Here is a 16375-nt window from a genome sequence, read left to right on the forward strand (position 1 = left end):
TTAATAGTTTATTTTCTTATATGAAAATATCTTCTATATTTTATTAATAAAAAAGCAAATATACTTTTAAATATATGTTTCTTTTAATAAAATTCATTTTAAAAGGTTCCAGTAAAGCTTTAAGTTCATGAGACAAGTTATCAACATCAAAAGAAGGGAAATACAGATGTAGAATATACAAGGCCCTATATTTCTCTTGTCCGGTTTAAAACCTTGATTCACATTGTTATTTTAGGTAATATGGCTCTTACCTTTTTTCTACAAAGAAAATTGGTATTATGATTAGAATATTTGTACTTTTGCTTTCTTTTTCTTTGTCCCATTACATGTTCAGTCTGATTTATCTGTATTCCTAAATCCTTCAGGTCAAAATCTTAGAACCTCTGTGTTTCTCTCTTCCTCATTCTTTATACAATATATAGTTAATAAAGTATCAGCCTTTTTCAGGATCTTTTAGTATCTTATGTTTCCTGGATCAGATCCTTATTATTTCATATCTGAGCCATACACCAGCCTCTTAAAGAGCCTCTCTGAATATACTTTATTTTCTTCAAGCACTTCTATCATTGCTACTACTCTACCGATGCAAGAGACATGATGAAAATAGATCTACATAGTTTCTAGGATTAGGTCATTCAAGGGCACCTGCAGTCTGACCCCAACTTACTTTTCTAGGTTTTAATCCACATTATTTCTTCATATAAACTTCAGTCCCTAATCAAATTAGTTTATGCATCTGAACATAACTTGTGCTTTTTTGTGTGTCTCGTTCCTTCTATTTCTTTACCCTGTTTTGTGTCCATCATACATTTCTTTATTTTTAAACACACTGTGAAGTTTCAGATCTTCCATGAAACCCTCCTTGATTACTCCAACTGAATATAATCTTAACTCTCTCCAAGTTCCTGAAGGAGCTTTTGTGTGGTGCTTCCTATATCATGTCTGGCATTTTAATTATTTGCTTCCATTTAGCTTCTAAGCTAAATTTTGGTCCCCTTGATGACTGAGACCACATCTTATACAGTCATGTGTCACTTACTTATGGGGATATATTCTGAGAAATACATTGTTAGGCAGTTTTACTATTCTGTGATTATCATGTATTGTACTTATACAAACCTATATGGTATAGCCTAGTATATGCCTAGTCTATATGGTATAGCCTATTATTGCTCTAGGCTATAAACCTATATAGCATGTTGCTGTACTGAATATTGTAGGGAATTGTAGCACAATGGTAAGTATTTGTGTAGTTAAACATATATAAACATAAAAAAGGTACAGTACAAATGCAGTATTACAGTCTTATGGAACCATCATTATATATGTGATCTGCCATTGACCAAAACATTGTTATGGGGCACATGGCTATTTCTTTGTATCCAACACCATTTGTAGTATGATGCTTCCAACATAATTGGAGTTCGGTATATATTTAATTCAGTAATATCTATTTAATTTAGGTGATTTTTATGTAGAAGATATAAATTGAAGATATATGCAATGAAATAGGCCGATGTTGTATGTACTTTGTAATTGGGAACCCAGTGTAAATCAGTTTCCATTTGCAAATGAACTTTTATTAAAATTGTATTGCAAAATGAATGAAAATTAAAGGAGGAATTTATTTATTTATTTATTTATTATTATTTTAGAGACTGGGTCTTGGTCTGTCACCCAGATGGGGTGCAGTGGTGTGATCATAGCTCAAGAGATCCTCCTACCTCAGCCCCCCGAGTAGCTGGGACTGCAGGTGTGTGCCACCATGCCTGACTAATTTTTAAATTTTTTGTAGCGACGAGATCTTGTTTTGTTGCCCAGGCTGGTCTCAATCTCCTGGACTCAAGTGATCTTCATGCCTTGGCCTCCCAAAGTTCTGGGATTACGGGCATGAGCCGCTGAGCCTGGCCAATTTGTAGCTTGTAAATGCACATGTTCTGAAAATTATGATTAAAATACAATCATAGATTAAAACATGTTAATGAAACTTATGATGAGATATTTCCTTCTAAATTTCTGGTTTCAGTGGCGGCATGATTTTGTGCATGGATGGATAAAAGTACCTGTGACTCATGAAACACAGGAAGAATGTCTTGGGATGGCAGTGTTAGATATGATGAGAATAGCCAAAGAAAATGATCAAACCCCACTGGCCATCTATAACTCTATCAGGTAATTTTCTTTTGCAAATCCTTACACATAGGTGTGAGTAGAGATTTTATATAATTCCTATATATTTTCTGTGTTTACCCATGCCTTTTGATTTTGTAATACTGGTTAAGTACCCCTTATCTAAAATGCTTGGAATCAGAAATGTTTCAGATTTTGGATATTTCCAGATTTTGGAATATTGGCATTGAACTTAACAGTTGAGCAACCCTAATCTAAAATGCTGTAATGAGCATTTCCTTTGAACATCATGTTGACATTCAAAAAGTTCTGGGTTTTGGAACATTTCAGATTTCAGATATTTGCAAGAGGGATAGTCAACCTGTAATAAAAAATCATATGGGTAAGTTTTATATCTTGGGAGTAACACACACTTTGTAAGGTGAAATTATTGAAAGAGTTGTATTACAGGAAATATCATAGGTATTAAATATCTATTATTTGATTTCATTTATTCTGAGAAGGCTAGGTAAGTTCAGAGGAATGGAAGAAACACCTGGAGGCATACTTTTTGATAGTAGATCCTCTAGCTGGCTATATAAATGACCTGAATAAGTATTTCCCAAATGGTGGTGTATTATTTTATTTGCATTAGAATCACATGGGGTTGTCTGTTAAAATCAAAGATTTCTGGGTCCTAATCCAAGAGATTTGGATTCAGTAAATCCGAGTTGAAGCCCACAAATAAGAATTTTTACAGGTGCTCTAGGGTATTCTTACCCAAGTGATCCAAACTCTGCATTCTTCAAATTATTCTTCTGCATATTGAACTTGACAATCATGGCTAATAACAGTTTTCTGAAACTCTACAGGCTATAAAACTACTTTTTAAAAAGGTATATATAAGAATGGTTTGACTTTAAGTTTGAAGGCTAAATATGTGTTTTATATATTACATACTTTACCAGATTAAAAATTTGAGTATGTCATGAATGTGCTTAAAGCTTACTTTTTTGAAATTGTTCTCCCAATAACTGGCTTTAGTAATTTCTTTGCCCTGTCATCAAAACAGTTACATACCCAATTTGCAGAGTATCAATTTCTGTATTTCTCTCCTTGGTTTTAAATATTTTATTGGTTTTATTGGTTTAAAACCAAATATTAATTTGGTTTTAAATATTTTACTTTCAGATGTCTGTTAGGCCTTAACGGTGTAAGCCGTAGGGTATAATTTTTGGAACTCAGGAATCTAAAAGATTCCAAAGCCCAAAGGAAAAAAAAAACACATTCATTCACTCATTTGGTAGCTATTTATTGAATACTTGCTGTATGCCAGGTTATAGTAGAACATAGTTGCAGGAAGAGTATCTTAGATGTCGTTACATAGAAACCAAAGGAATTGAGGGGAACACAGCTGAAGAACAGAAGCTTTGATCCATTGAAGATGAATGTTACAAATATGAAGCCATCTCTAGACTTATGCTATCCTGGAATATTTCTGCTTTGGAAATCATGATGTCATCCAAAGTCTTGGCACAATCTTTCTATGTAGATTGTAGTTTCTTCCAGGTTGAGAATCATGTCATCTATTACTCTTCTCCCTACATTATTTAGTCTAGTGTACTAAACCTGATGACTATTTAGTAACTGTATTTATCTGATTCTTTTAACTCATTCTCTTTGCCAGACTATAAACACATGTGCAAAATGCTGCATCATTCTTTTTTACTGCTTTACTTTAAAAATAGTGTAGATATTAAACATTATGTAAGATTCTGTGATATTTAAGAGTTTATTGAGATAATTTACAAATCATAAATCTCACCCATTTAAAGTGTACAATTTAATATTTTGTATTATATTCACAGGGTTGTATAAAGATTACCACAATCTAATTTTAGAACATTTTCATCCTTTCTGAAAGAAACCCCATGCCCATTAGCATTCAGTCATCATCCCACTTTCCCCTAGCCTCTGGAAATCACTTTTTGTTTGTGTGGATTTTCCTGTCTCAAACATTTCATATAAATAGCATCATGCAAAATGTGGTGTCGCATTTTTTGTCTGACTTCTTTCACTTAGTGTGATGTTTCCAAGGTTCATTCATGTTGTAGAATGTATCAGTACTTCATTTCTTTTTATTGCTGAATCATATTTCATTATATAGATATACCACATTTTGCTTATTTGTTCTTCACTTTATGAAATGTGGGCTGCTTCCACGTTTTGGCTATTGTGACTAATGCGGCTATGAACAGTTGTATATGAGTAATTTTGGATGTATTTTTTCATTTTTTCTTGTGCATACATCTAGGAATGGAATTCCTGGAACATATGGTAACTCTAACTTTTTGAGGAACTGCTTAACTTTTCAAAAGCAGCTGTGCCACATTACGTTCACACTAGCAGCACATGAAGAGTTCCAACTTTTTCAGCACTTGTTTCTGTCTGTCTTTATTTTATCCATCCTAGTGGGTAGAAGAGCTGTCTCATTCTAGTTTTGATGTTCATTTCTCTAATGACTACTGGTGTTTGGCATCTTTTCATGTACTTTTTGGCCATTTGTATGCCTTCTTTAGCTAAGTGTCTATTTGAATTCATTGCTCATTTTTAAATTGGGTTAGTTGTCTTTTAATTGTTGAGTTAAAAAAATTCTTTTTATATTCTGCATACCAGTCTCCACATATAATCATATTTATGATTTGCCACTATTTCCTCCCATTCTGTGTATTGTTGTTTTACTTTCCTGAAGGTATCATTTGTAGCACAAAAGTTTTAATTTTGAAGTAGTCTAATTTGCCCGATTTTTCTTTTGTGTCTTGTGCCATGTGGAAATGTGGTTTTAGCAACATGGATATCTTTCTTGGTTTTAGCAAGAGCAGGTTCTCTTGAAATAATGGAACAGAGCCAAATTGGAATGAGTTGAGGGATAAATGGAAGGCAAGAAAATGGAAATGGCTATGTACATTCTTTCAAAAAGGGGCCAGATAGGCTGTGGCTAGAGGGAAATGTGGGATTAAGAGGTTTTACATTTTAGATGGGAAGGACATTAATTTAGCACGTCCTTTGTATCTGTGGATTCCACATCTAATATGTCATAGAATGAGGTCCAGAAAGTTTTCCTGGATTCGATGATGCCTGAGCTGAGCCTCGAAGAATGAGTAACTAGATAGGAGATGGATGATTGGAAGAAAGATTAGCATATATTAAGGCATGGAAAATTATTTATTGGTACTTTAGAAATAAAATGTTCCTTAGAAGCAGAGAAATAAATTACCCTCTTTAGAATATTGCACATAGAGATGAATGTACAGAAAAGTCAGAACATTTCTAAATGGAATTGTTTTAATCACAAAGGAATTATTAGGAGTTGAAGCTGGCCTAATAAAATAATATACAGAAGTATGTTTGCATAATGAAAATAGCTTCCAACAGAATGTAACAATTTCCAAAATTCAGGTAAATTTTGGAGCACAGCATCATAGGAAATTTGTAGCACAGTTCAATATGTGCCAAAATATTATCTTATAAACCATTAACTCTGGTAAATGAAATAAAGAACAGGAATTTTTAGAGACTCTTATTAACGAGACTGAGGATTCATTTCATTAAGGGAAGAAGATTAACATCATCTTTTGTAAACATTGATGATAACTTCAGTGTGTGGATATATTTATATCATCAAACAAAATCTTAAAGTTTTATACTGTATGGATGGGGGTTATGTCAACTTCCTCCACTTGGCCACTCTGTTGTAATGCCTACTTAATCACGGAAAAAGGTGGTAACTTCTTTTTCAGTTTTTAGATTTATCTTCCAATTTTTGTTTTGTTTTTCTGTATGTGCTTTTTTATCTGCAGCTACAAGACATTCTTACCAAAATGTATTCGAGCAAAGATCCAAGACTATCATATTTTGACAAGGAAGCGAATAAGGTACAGATTTCGCAGATTTATTCAGCAGTTCAGCCAATGCAAAGCCACTGCCAGAAACTTGAAACTTAAGTATCTTATAAATCTGGAAACCCTGCAGTCTGCCTTCTACACAGAGAAATTTGAAGTAAAAGAACCTGGAAGTGGTCCTTCAGGTGAGGAGATTTTTGCAACCATTATAATAACTGGAAACGGTGGAATTCAGTGGTCAAGAGGGAAACATAAAGAAAGTGAGACACTGACAGAACAGGTAATCCTTAATGATATGTTCTTGTTCTTTGTTATTTTAAGTAGAATGGAAATAAAAACAAAGTAATTTTAATCATTTGCAGCATGGTCTTGCACTTCTCCCATTTGATAGAAGTGGAAGTTTTTAATAGTGTGAAGCTATCAAGGTCATATAATTCTTTGCCTGCTATTCTTAAATGGTTTTTCATTTAATTTTTTATGACAAAATAATTAGCAATGACTATATTATAGTTTCAGAAAGGTATCAAATTCTAATAGTGATTTTAAAGGAGTTTTGCCTTTCTTTCACTATTAATTGATTTTATGATAATATATACCTGCTAAATAATTTATTTTTTTAGGTTTGCATTGCAAGTTTTAAATTTATTGGTATCCGTGTTGTTCATAGATTGTTACTAGAGATTTAGAGGGATGGTTTTTTAATTTTTCATCTTTGGTAGTCTTATTTCCAGTTTTCTGGCAGTGGTTTCTACTAATGTTAATTGAATTGAAGAGTGCCATAGCACATTTTAGATTCCTGGCATCATTTAATGCTCTCATTTTTAAGTCAAACAAGATACAGCATAGTCTTAGGGTTAGATTGATAGAGGAAATCATATTTAATAACTTATCTGTTGTTATCAATACCTTTTTTATTTTAAAGAATTTGGAATGAATGTTGTCTTCTTCATAAGTCTTGTTTTAAAATGGCTCCATAAATTCTATGTTTTTAATTTTACATGCTTTTAAATTATAGGATTTACAGTTATATTGCGATTTTCCTAATATTATTGATGTCAGTATTAAGCAAGCAAACCAAGAGGGTTCAGATGAAAGCCGAGTTGTAACTATCCATAAGCAAGATGGTAAAAATCTGGTAAGTTTGCTTTATGATTGAATAATGGTTTCATTTTATAATTCTCAGAAATATGTATTTTAGAATCTTAGTACCAAAATTATTTTCTGGTAGGAATTTTGATTGTAGTTTAAAATATAACTGTAAACATAAACATCAGTTCAGTAAACTTTTTGATAACATCTAGCTTTTTGTATTACTATCAACACCATCTTCCTACAGAGTTTCTTGTACAGTACTGTACTTTTTTTACTCATTTTTAAGATTAGCAAAGCACCAGTTACTTTCTCCCCATCTCTACTCTAGATTATACTAGTTCTCTGATGTAACGCTCACCACTAAAATATTTTATCAACAGGGATGTATATGTGCCAGTTATACTGCCTAATTAAAGGAGAAAAATAAAACAATGATGTCTGGAACTTATATAACAAAATGTAAATCAATCCCAGGTTAGCCCCACCCAAGCTATAAGACATAGTTGATTCTAAAAGATTAACCCTTTCTCTTTTTTTAAATAGCTTCAGAAATCGAATTTATTTTAATATAAATGGAAGAAATGAATTATTTTATACTTTGCTCTTAAGTTTCTCATTTATCTGCTCTGTCTTCTTTTTAACTCAGATGCTTCTTGACCCTTTCTGGCTTAAACTAGTCCTATTAATGTTATTTGTCCATTTATCTTAAGTATTTATATGGCTTACCTGTCTGGCTGTTCCAGGGTTATATTACCAAAATTATAACTAATTTGCAACTCACTTAATTCAGCATAGTTTTCTGTTCTTAGATAAAAATATGATAGTACACCACTGCATAGTAGACTGTGAGCCTTTTGAAGGTAAGGATCATATTTTTATGTGTGTTTGTACCCCCTACACCTTGCACAGTGTACTCAGGGCCTAGTTTAGAAAAAGCTTGATAGATATTTTATGGATGCATGAAAGGATGATTAATTATCAACCTCAATGTGGATCTATAATAAATGTTTCTGGGAGAGCTTATTGATCTTAATGTGAACAAACTGTAGTAACCTAAAGAACTTCTCTGTGGGACTGTATTTGGACTTGGCTTAATTTTAAGTCTGCAATACAGAGAAGTTAAGTAACTTTCCAAGGGCACGGTGTTGGTTAAGTGGTAGGGCTATTTAAACTCAAATGCATGATTTGAAAACCTAAGCTCTTAAGTGTGACACTAATTTCTTTGCTGAGTATCTGTAAAGCTCCTTAAAAATATTACACTGACATTTTTTTGGAATTGTGTAACAAATTGGGAAGAGCTGACATTTCTGTCTCATATTAAATTTTCTTTTTTAGGGATATATTGTATTTCTTCTTATACCCAAGTATTGTTTTATGTTTTTCAGTAATTCTTGATCATTTTATTCATATTGACACATCATGTTTCTTTTTATTTCATTCGTGATATATTATGCTTTTTCTGTTGTTTATTAAGATTAATACTTTTTCTCTGTGTATTTTCCTACCAAATTATATATGGATATAGGAAAATAATTTTTGCTTATTATTGCATTTTCCCAGTGTATTATGTGTTAGTAACATTTTGTTTTTACTATCGTTTTCCTCTTCATTCTAGCATTTATTTCTTTTTATAATTTTGGTAAAATATACATAATATAAAATTTAGCATCTTAACTATTTTTAAGTGTACAGTTTAGTAGTGTTAAGTATATTCACATTGTTGTGCATCCAGTTTCCAGAACTGTTTTATCTTGCAAAATTGAAAGTCTATACTCATTAAATAAAAACTCACCATTTCCCCCTCTTCCCAGTCCTCACAACCACCATTCTACTTTCTTTTTTTATTTTTTGAGGTGGAGTCTCACCCTGTCATCCAGGCTGAAACGCAATGGCGCGATCTTGGCTCACTGCAACCTGTGCCTCCTGGGTTCAGACAATTCTCCTGCCTCAGCCTCCCGGGTAGCTGGGATTACAGGTGCATGCCACCATGCCTGGCTAATTTTTTTTAACTTTAGTAGAGACGGGGTTTCACCATGTTGGCCAGGCTGGTCTTGAACTCCTGACCTCGTGATCTGCCCACCTCAGCCTCCCAAAGTGCTGGAATTACTGGCGTGAGCCACTGTGCCCTGGCCCTCTACTTTCTTATTTTATGTATTTGACGACTCTAGATACCTCACAAAAGCAGGATCAAACAATACTGTTTTTTTGTGACAGGCTTATTTCACTTAGTATAATATACTCAAGGTTCATTTGTATTACAGCATGTATCAGAATTTCCTTCATTTTTAATATATACATGTATTCTGTGTCATGTATATACCACATTTGTTTATTCATTCATCCATCAGTGAATATTCAGGTCGCTTTTTTACTTTTTGACAATTGTGAGTAATGCCGCTGTGAACATGGGTATACAAATATCTCTTCAAGACTTTTCTTTCAATTCCTTTGGATATATACCTCCTACTAGTCCGTTCTCATACTGCTATAAAGATACTACCTGAGACTGGATAATTTATTTAAAAAGAGGGTTTAATTGACTCAGTTCTGCATAGCTGGCCCAGGAAACTTAAAATCATAGCAGAAGGTGAAGGGGAAAGAAGGCATGTCTTATGTGGCAGCAGAAGAGAGAGAGTGCGCAGGGAAAGTGCCACTTTTAAATCAGCAGATCTCATGAGAACTCCTTCACTATCATGAGAACAGCATGGGGGAAACCATCCCCATGATTCAATCACCTCCCACCATGTCCCTCCCTTGATGCATGGGCAATTCGAGATGAGAGTTGGGTGGGGATGCAGAACCAAACCATGTCATACCTAGAAGTAGAATTGCTGGATCATATGGTAATCTACTTGTAATTTTTAGGGAACCATCATGCTGTTTTCCACAGCAGCTGCACCATTTTACATTCGTACCAGGAGTACATTCTCCACATGCTCATCAAAACTTGTTATCTTCTGTTTTGTGATAGTAGCCGTCCGATGGGTGTGAAGTAGTATCTCATTGTGATTTTGATTCACATTTCTCTAATGATAGTGTTACTGAGCATCTTTTCATATATGTATTGCCATTTGTATATCTTCTTTGAAGAAATATATATTCAAGTCCTTTGCTCATTTTTTAATCAGGTTTTTTGGCTGAATTATAGAAATTATTTGTGTATTCTGGATATTAATCCCTTTTCAAATATATGATTTGCAAATATTTTCTCCCATTCCATAGATTGCTTTTCACTGTGTTGCTTGTGTCCTTTGATGCACAGTAGTTTTGTAGTTTTAGCTAGTTCAACTTTTGTTGCCTATTTTTCTTTTTACTTTTTGTTGAGCTATAACATGAACACAGTAAAGCACACTAATCTTACGTGTACAGCTCAATGAATTTTTACATATTTGTACATCTTTGTAGCCACACCCACCTCAAAAAACAGAATACTTCTCTTACTTCCGGAAGGTTTCCACATGCATCTTCCCACTTATTCACCTCCACCCCTAACTTAAGGTACCTATCATCTACCATCACTTAGTTTTATCTATTAATAAAGGGTGTATAAATGGAATGATACTGTATGTTTTCTTTTAAAATCTAGATTCTTTTACTTAGTATAATGTTTGAAGATTCATTTATGTTGTTACATGTGTCAGTTCACTCCTTTTTATTGCTGGGTGGTATAAATTTTAAATTTATTCTGTTGATGGACATTTGGGTTGCTTTCAGTTTGGGGCTTTTAGGGATAAATTTACTATGAACATTCTTATACATATTTTTTGGTGGACTCGTGCACTCATTTTTTTGTGTATATATACCTAGAGATGGGATTATTGAGTCATAGTGATAGCTTTAGTATACTGCCAAACAATTTTTTGTACTTCTGTCAGTTCACTCTTCCTTCAGTAATGCGTGATAATTACAGTTGTCTCATATCCCCATTAACTCTTAATTTTGTCAGTCTAAAAAATCTTAGTGTGTTTGGTAGATGTGTACTGGTAGCTCATTGTAGTTTTTATTTTCATTGCCCTGGTGAGTAATGATGTTGAGTACTTTTTCACTTACTTATTGTTCATCTGAATATCCTTCTTACAAAGTGCCTGTGACAGTCTTTTGCACATTTTTCATTGGCTTGTCCCTTTCTGATCAATTTGTAGAGTCTCTATCGATTCTAAGTCTTTTGTAAGATGTTTGCAAAATGTATATAGGCATATGTCAGATATTGCTAGTTCAGTTCCAGACCATTGCAATAAAGCAAATATTGCAATGAAGTGAGTTGCATAAATTTTTTGGTTTCTCAGTCATATAAAAGTTATGTTTACACTATAATCAAGTCTACTAAGTATGCAATAGCATTATGTTTAAAAATTAATTTAAAACACTTGATTGCTAAAAAATCCTAACGATAATCTGAGCCTCCAGAGAGTTATAATCTTTCTGCTTGTGAGGGTATTACTTTGATGTTGATGGCGCTGACCGATCAGGGTGGTGGTTGCTTAAGGTTGGGTTGGCTGAAGCAATTTCTTAAGATAATGACAACATTTACTGCATCAATAGACTCTCCATTTCGTTAAAGATGTCTCTGTTGCATGTGACATTGTTTGGTAACATTTCACCCACCGTAGAATTTCTTTCAAAATGAGTCAGTCCTCTCAAACCCTGCCACTGCTTTGTCTGCTCAACTTTATTCTAAATCCTTTGCTGTCTTTTCAACAACATTCACAGCATCTTCACCAGGATTAGATTCCATCTCAAGAAACCATTTTTTTAATGCTCATGCATAAGAAGCAACTTATCTGTCCAAATTTTATCATAAGATTGTAGCAATTCAGTCACATCTTCAGCTCTACTTCTAATTCTAGTTCTCTTGCTATTTCTACCACATCCTAGTGACTTCCTCCATTGAAGTCTTGAACCCCTCAAAGTCATCCATGAGGGTTGGAATCAACTTCTTCCAAATTCCTGATAATGTTAACACTTTGACCTTCTTCCATGAATCACTAGTATTCTTCCTGGCATCAAGAATGGTGAATCCTTTCTATAAGTTTTTCCATTTACCCAGCTCCATCAGAGGAATCACTATATATGGCAGCTTAGCCTTACAAAATGTATTTCTTAGATAATAAGACTTGAAAGTTGAAATTACTCCTTGATCCATGGGCTGCAGAATGGATGTTGTGTCACCAGGCATGAAAATAACATGAATATCCTTGTACATCTCCATCAGATCTGTTGGGTGACCAGGTGCATTGTCAATGAGCAGTAATACTTTGAAAGCAATCTTTTTTTCTGAGCAGATCTTAACAATGGGCTTAAAATATTCAGTAAACCATGCTATAAACAACAGATGTGCTGTCATCCAAGCCTTGTTGTTCCATTTATAGAGCATAGGCAGAGTAGACTTAGCATAATTCGCAGAGCCCTGGGATTTTTGGGATGGTAAATAAGCACTGGTTTGAATTTCAAGTCACCAATGGCATTAGCCCTTAGCAAGAGGGTCAGCCTGTCCTTTGAAGCTTTGAAGGTAAGCACTGACTTCTCCTCTCTAGCTGTGGAAGTCCTAGATGGCATATTCTTCCAACAGAAGGCTGTTTTGTTTACATTTGAAAATCTGTTAGTGTCATCATCTTCATCAATGGTCCTTGCTAGATCTTCTGGATAACTTTCTATAGCTTCCACGTCAGCATTTTCTGCTTCACTTTGCACACTAATGCTGTGGACATGGCTTCGTTTCTTCTGCAGCTTCCTCACCTCTCTCAACCTTCACAGAATTGAAGAGAATTAGGGTTTTGCTATAGATTAGGCTTTGGCTTAAGGGAATGTTATGGCTGGTTTGATCTTCTATCTAGAACTTTTCTCTGTATCATCAATAAGGCTGTTCACTTTCTTATAATTTATGTGCTCACAGTAGTAGCACTTTCAGTTTCCTTCAAAGACTTTTCCTTTGGATTCATAACTTGCCTTTTTAGTGCAAGAGGCCTAGCTTTCAGCCTGTCTTGGCTTTCAGCATGCTTTCCTCATTAAGCTTAATCATTTCTAGCTTTTGGTTTAAAGTGAGAAATGGGTGGATCTTCCTTTCACTTGAATACTTAGAGCTCACTGTAGGATTATTAATTGGCCTAATTTCATTATTGTTCTGTCTGAGGGAATAGGGAGGCCTGAGGAGAGGGAAAAAGAAAGGGAAATAGCTATTCGATGGAGCAATCAGAACATATAGAAATTTATCACTTAAGTTCACCATCTTATATAGGCCCAGTGTGTGGTGCCCCAAAACAATTACAGTTGACCCTTGGACATCACAGGTTTGAACTGTGTGGGTCCACTTATATGCAATTGTTTCAGCCAAACATTGATGGAAAATATAGTATTCACAGGATGCGAAACTTGCGTATATGTAGGGCTGACATTTTGCATATATGAGTTCTGCAGGGCTGATTTCAGGACTTGAATATGTTCAGATTTTGGTATATGCAGGGGTCCTGTAACTAATCTCCCTTGTATTCTGAGGGACAACTGTACAATAGCTACATCAAAGGTCATTGATCACAAATAACCGTTAACAGTTATAATAATAGCAACGTTTAAATTTTGTGAAAATTACCAAAACGTGACACATAGATAGGAAGTAAGCATATGCTGTTGGAAAAATTGCACTGATAGACTTGTACTTGCTCCACATAAATTTGTCAGAAACCTTCAATTTGTTTAAAAAAAAAAAGTCATATCTGCAAGGAGCAATAAAGGGAAGTGTAGTAAACAAAATGTGCCTGTATACCAATAAGAGGGATACTAGTTAGTGAACTGCTAGTTCAAAGGGTATGACTATTTACAACTTTGAAAGATTATTAAAATACTTCTCAAAAGGTGTTTCCAATGTATCTGTACACCTCTTTTCTTGTACCCTTTGCCAACATTGGATGTTATCAGTCTTTTAATTTTTCTGCCAAATCAATGGGTAAATAATGCTCTTCTGTTATATTTCATTTCCTTAATTAGAACCTGAGATTGAGCAATACTTCATGTGTTTATAGGTCAGCTTTAATATTTATTCTTCTGTGGATTGCCTTTTCACATCCTTTGACTAGTTTTCTTGTTTTATTTTTAATTGTTTTATAGGTTTTATTCCCACAATGTATGTTAGGTATATTCCTTTGTTGTACATGTTTGTAATCTCCAAGTCTTTTAATTTTGTTTAGGATATCTTTTATAATACCTGTTTTTTTTTTTTTTTTTTTGGCTATTTGTGTTAGCTAAATACTTTTTTTTTTTTTGAGATGGAGTCTCGCTCTGTCACCCAGGCTGGAGTGCAGTGGTGCGATCTTGGCTCACTGCAAGCTCCACCTCCCGGGTTCATGCCATTCTCCTGCCTCAGCCTCCCGAGTAGCTGAGACTACAGGTGCCCGCCACCATGCCCGGCTAATTTTTTGTATTTTTAGTAGAGACGAGGTTTCACCATGTTAGCCAGGATGGTCTCGATCTCCTGACCTCGTGATCCACCCGCCTCGGCCTCCCAAAGTGCTGGGATTATAGGCGTGAGGCACCACGCCTGGCTGCTAAATACCTTTTATCATTGAAACATGTCACACGCTTTTCTCTTTATTATAATTTTTGATTTAGGACTCTATTCTGTATTCTCTCATGATTATGTAAATATTGTTCATTGCTGGGCCAAGAAATATGCTGTAATCATATTTTCATTCTTATATAACTTTTTCTGGGAGTTAATTATTACTTTATGATTTTTCCTTTGTATCTAGCTTTATTTTCATTTTCTACAAGAACTCTGTAAAGTAGTGGACTTCTCAATACAAAATTTCACATAATCAAACCTGTCACATATGATAGCGTTTTTACTTCTTTTCTGGAGAAGTACCTCTTCGATCACAGTACCTTACTTTATAGTGTGGACTGGAAGCTCTCTAGGTACAGCTATTATTTTGTACAGCTGTAATTTTTGGTCATTCCTTTCTCATCCTGGTAACTATGTTTTCATCTCTCTTATATTGGATCTGATTTTCTGAATCTCATGTTTGCCCTGTTTTTCTAGGTACAGCTTCTGGTATCTGTTGGTATTTTTAATGTGATTGAGACAAATTAGAAAATTAATTTAGAGAGGAATTTTACATTTTTATCATATTGGATTTTCCTACCAAGAACCTGGTTAATCTTCTGTATATTTAAATAAAAAGTTGTATAAGAGTGTTTTGAAGTTTTTGTTAATTATTGATATTGCATCCTTTTTGTTACAAATGGGGCTTTTTTCTTCATATAACTGACTTTTTGTAGGTAAACATATAAATGTTTTTATATATGTACATATATTTTACCATTTAAGTAACATGCTGCATTTTAGGCTGATTATATGTTCACATATGTATTAAGATACAATCAGGCCGGGCATGGTGACTCACACCTGTAATCCCAGCACTTTGGGAGGCCAAGGTGGGTGGATCATGAGGTCAGGAGTTTGAGACTAGCCTGGACAACATGTTGGAACCCCATCTCTGCTAAAAATACAAAAATTAGCCGGGCGTCTTGGCATGTGCCTGTAATCCCTGCTTATTGGGGGGCTGAGACAGAAGAATTGCTTGAACCCTGGAGGCAGAAGTTGCAGTGAGCCGAGATCGCGCCATTGCACTCCAGCCTGGGTGACAGAGCAAGACTCTGACAGGGAGGCGGGGGGCGGGGGGCCAAAAAAAATCATAGCATAGCTACATTTCCTAACATTTTAGTTTGTAGCATGAATACTTTAACTTTAGTAGTATATAATTGGTATGTAGTCTGTGGCTCATGCCTGTAATCCCAACACTTTGGGAAACCGAGGTGGGTGGATCACTTGAGGTCAGGAGTTGGAGACCAGCCTGGCCAACATGGCGAGAACCTGTCTTTACTAGAAATACAAAAATTAGCTGGGTTTGGTGGCACACGCCTGTAATCCGAGCTACTCATGAGGGTGAGGTGGGAGGATTGCTTGAGCCTGGGAGGTGGAGGTTGCAGTAAGCCAAGATTGTGCCAGTGCACTTCAGTCTGGGCGATGGAGCAAGACTCTCAAAAATACCGCATATTCTCACTTATCGGTGGGAATTGAACAATGAGATCACTTGGACACAGGAAGGGGATCATCACACACCGGGTCCTATTGTGTGTGGTGGGGGTGGGATAGCATTAGGAGATATACCTAATGTAAATGACTAGTTAATGGGTGCAGCACACCAACATGGCACATGTATACATATGTAACAAACCTGCACGCTGTGCACATGTACCCTAGAACTTAAAGTATAATA

The 16375-nt window shown here is 34.9% G+C and overlaps 1 protein-coding gene across 3 annotated transcripts in view; it reads left to right on the forward strand.

The window, feature by feature from the left end:
- The window catches only part of JAK2 (Janus kinase 2), a 163891-nt gene that overhangs the window by 71970 nt on the left and 75546 nt on the right, over nucleotides 1-16375 (forward strand). For 2 of the 3 annotated variants that reach the window (XM_033237251.1, XM_033237252.1), the window contains 3 exons: nucleotides 2027-2172; nucleotides 5970-6291; nucleotides 7027-7146. In XM_033237251.1, the coding sequence (XP_033093142.1) occupies nucleotides 2027-2172; nucleotides 5970-6291; nucleotides 7027-7146 (588 nt within the window). The remainder of the gene's footprint in view (nucleotides 1-2026; nucleotides 2173-5969; nucleotides 6292-7026; nucleotides 7147-16375) is intronic. The other variant, XM_033237253.1, reaches the window with a different exon arrangement.

The sequence above is a fragment of the Trachypithecus francoisi genome, unplaced genomic scaffold (genome assembly GCF_009764315.1).
Source record: "Trachypithecus francoisi isolate TF-2019V2 unplaced genomic scaffold, Tfra_2.0 Lachesis_group16, whole genome shotgun sequence".
Classification (NCBI taxonomy): domain Eukaryota; kingdom Metazoa; phylum Chordata; class Mammalia; order Primates; family Cercopithecidae; genus Trachypithecus; species Trachypithecus francoisi.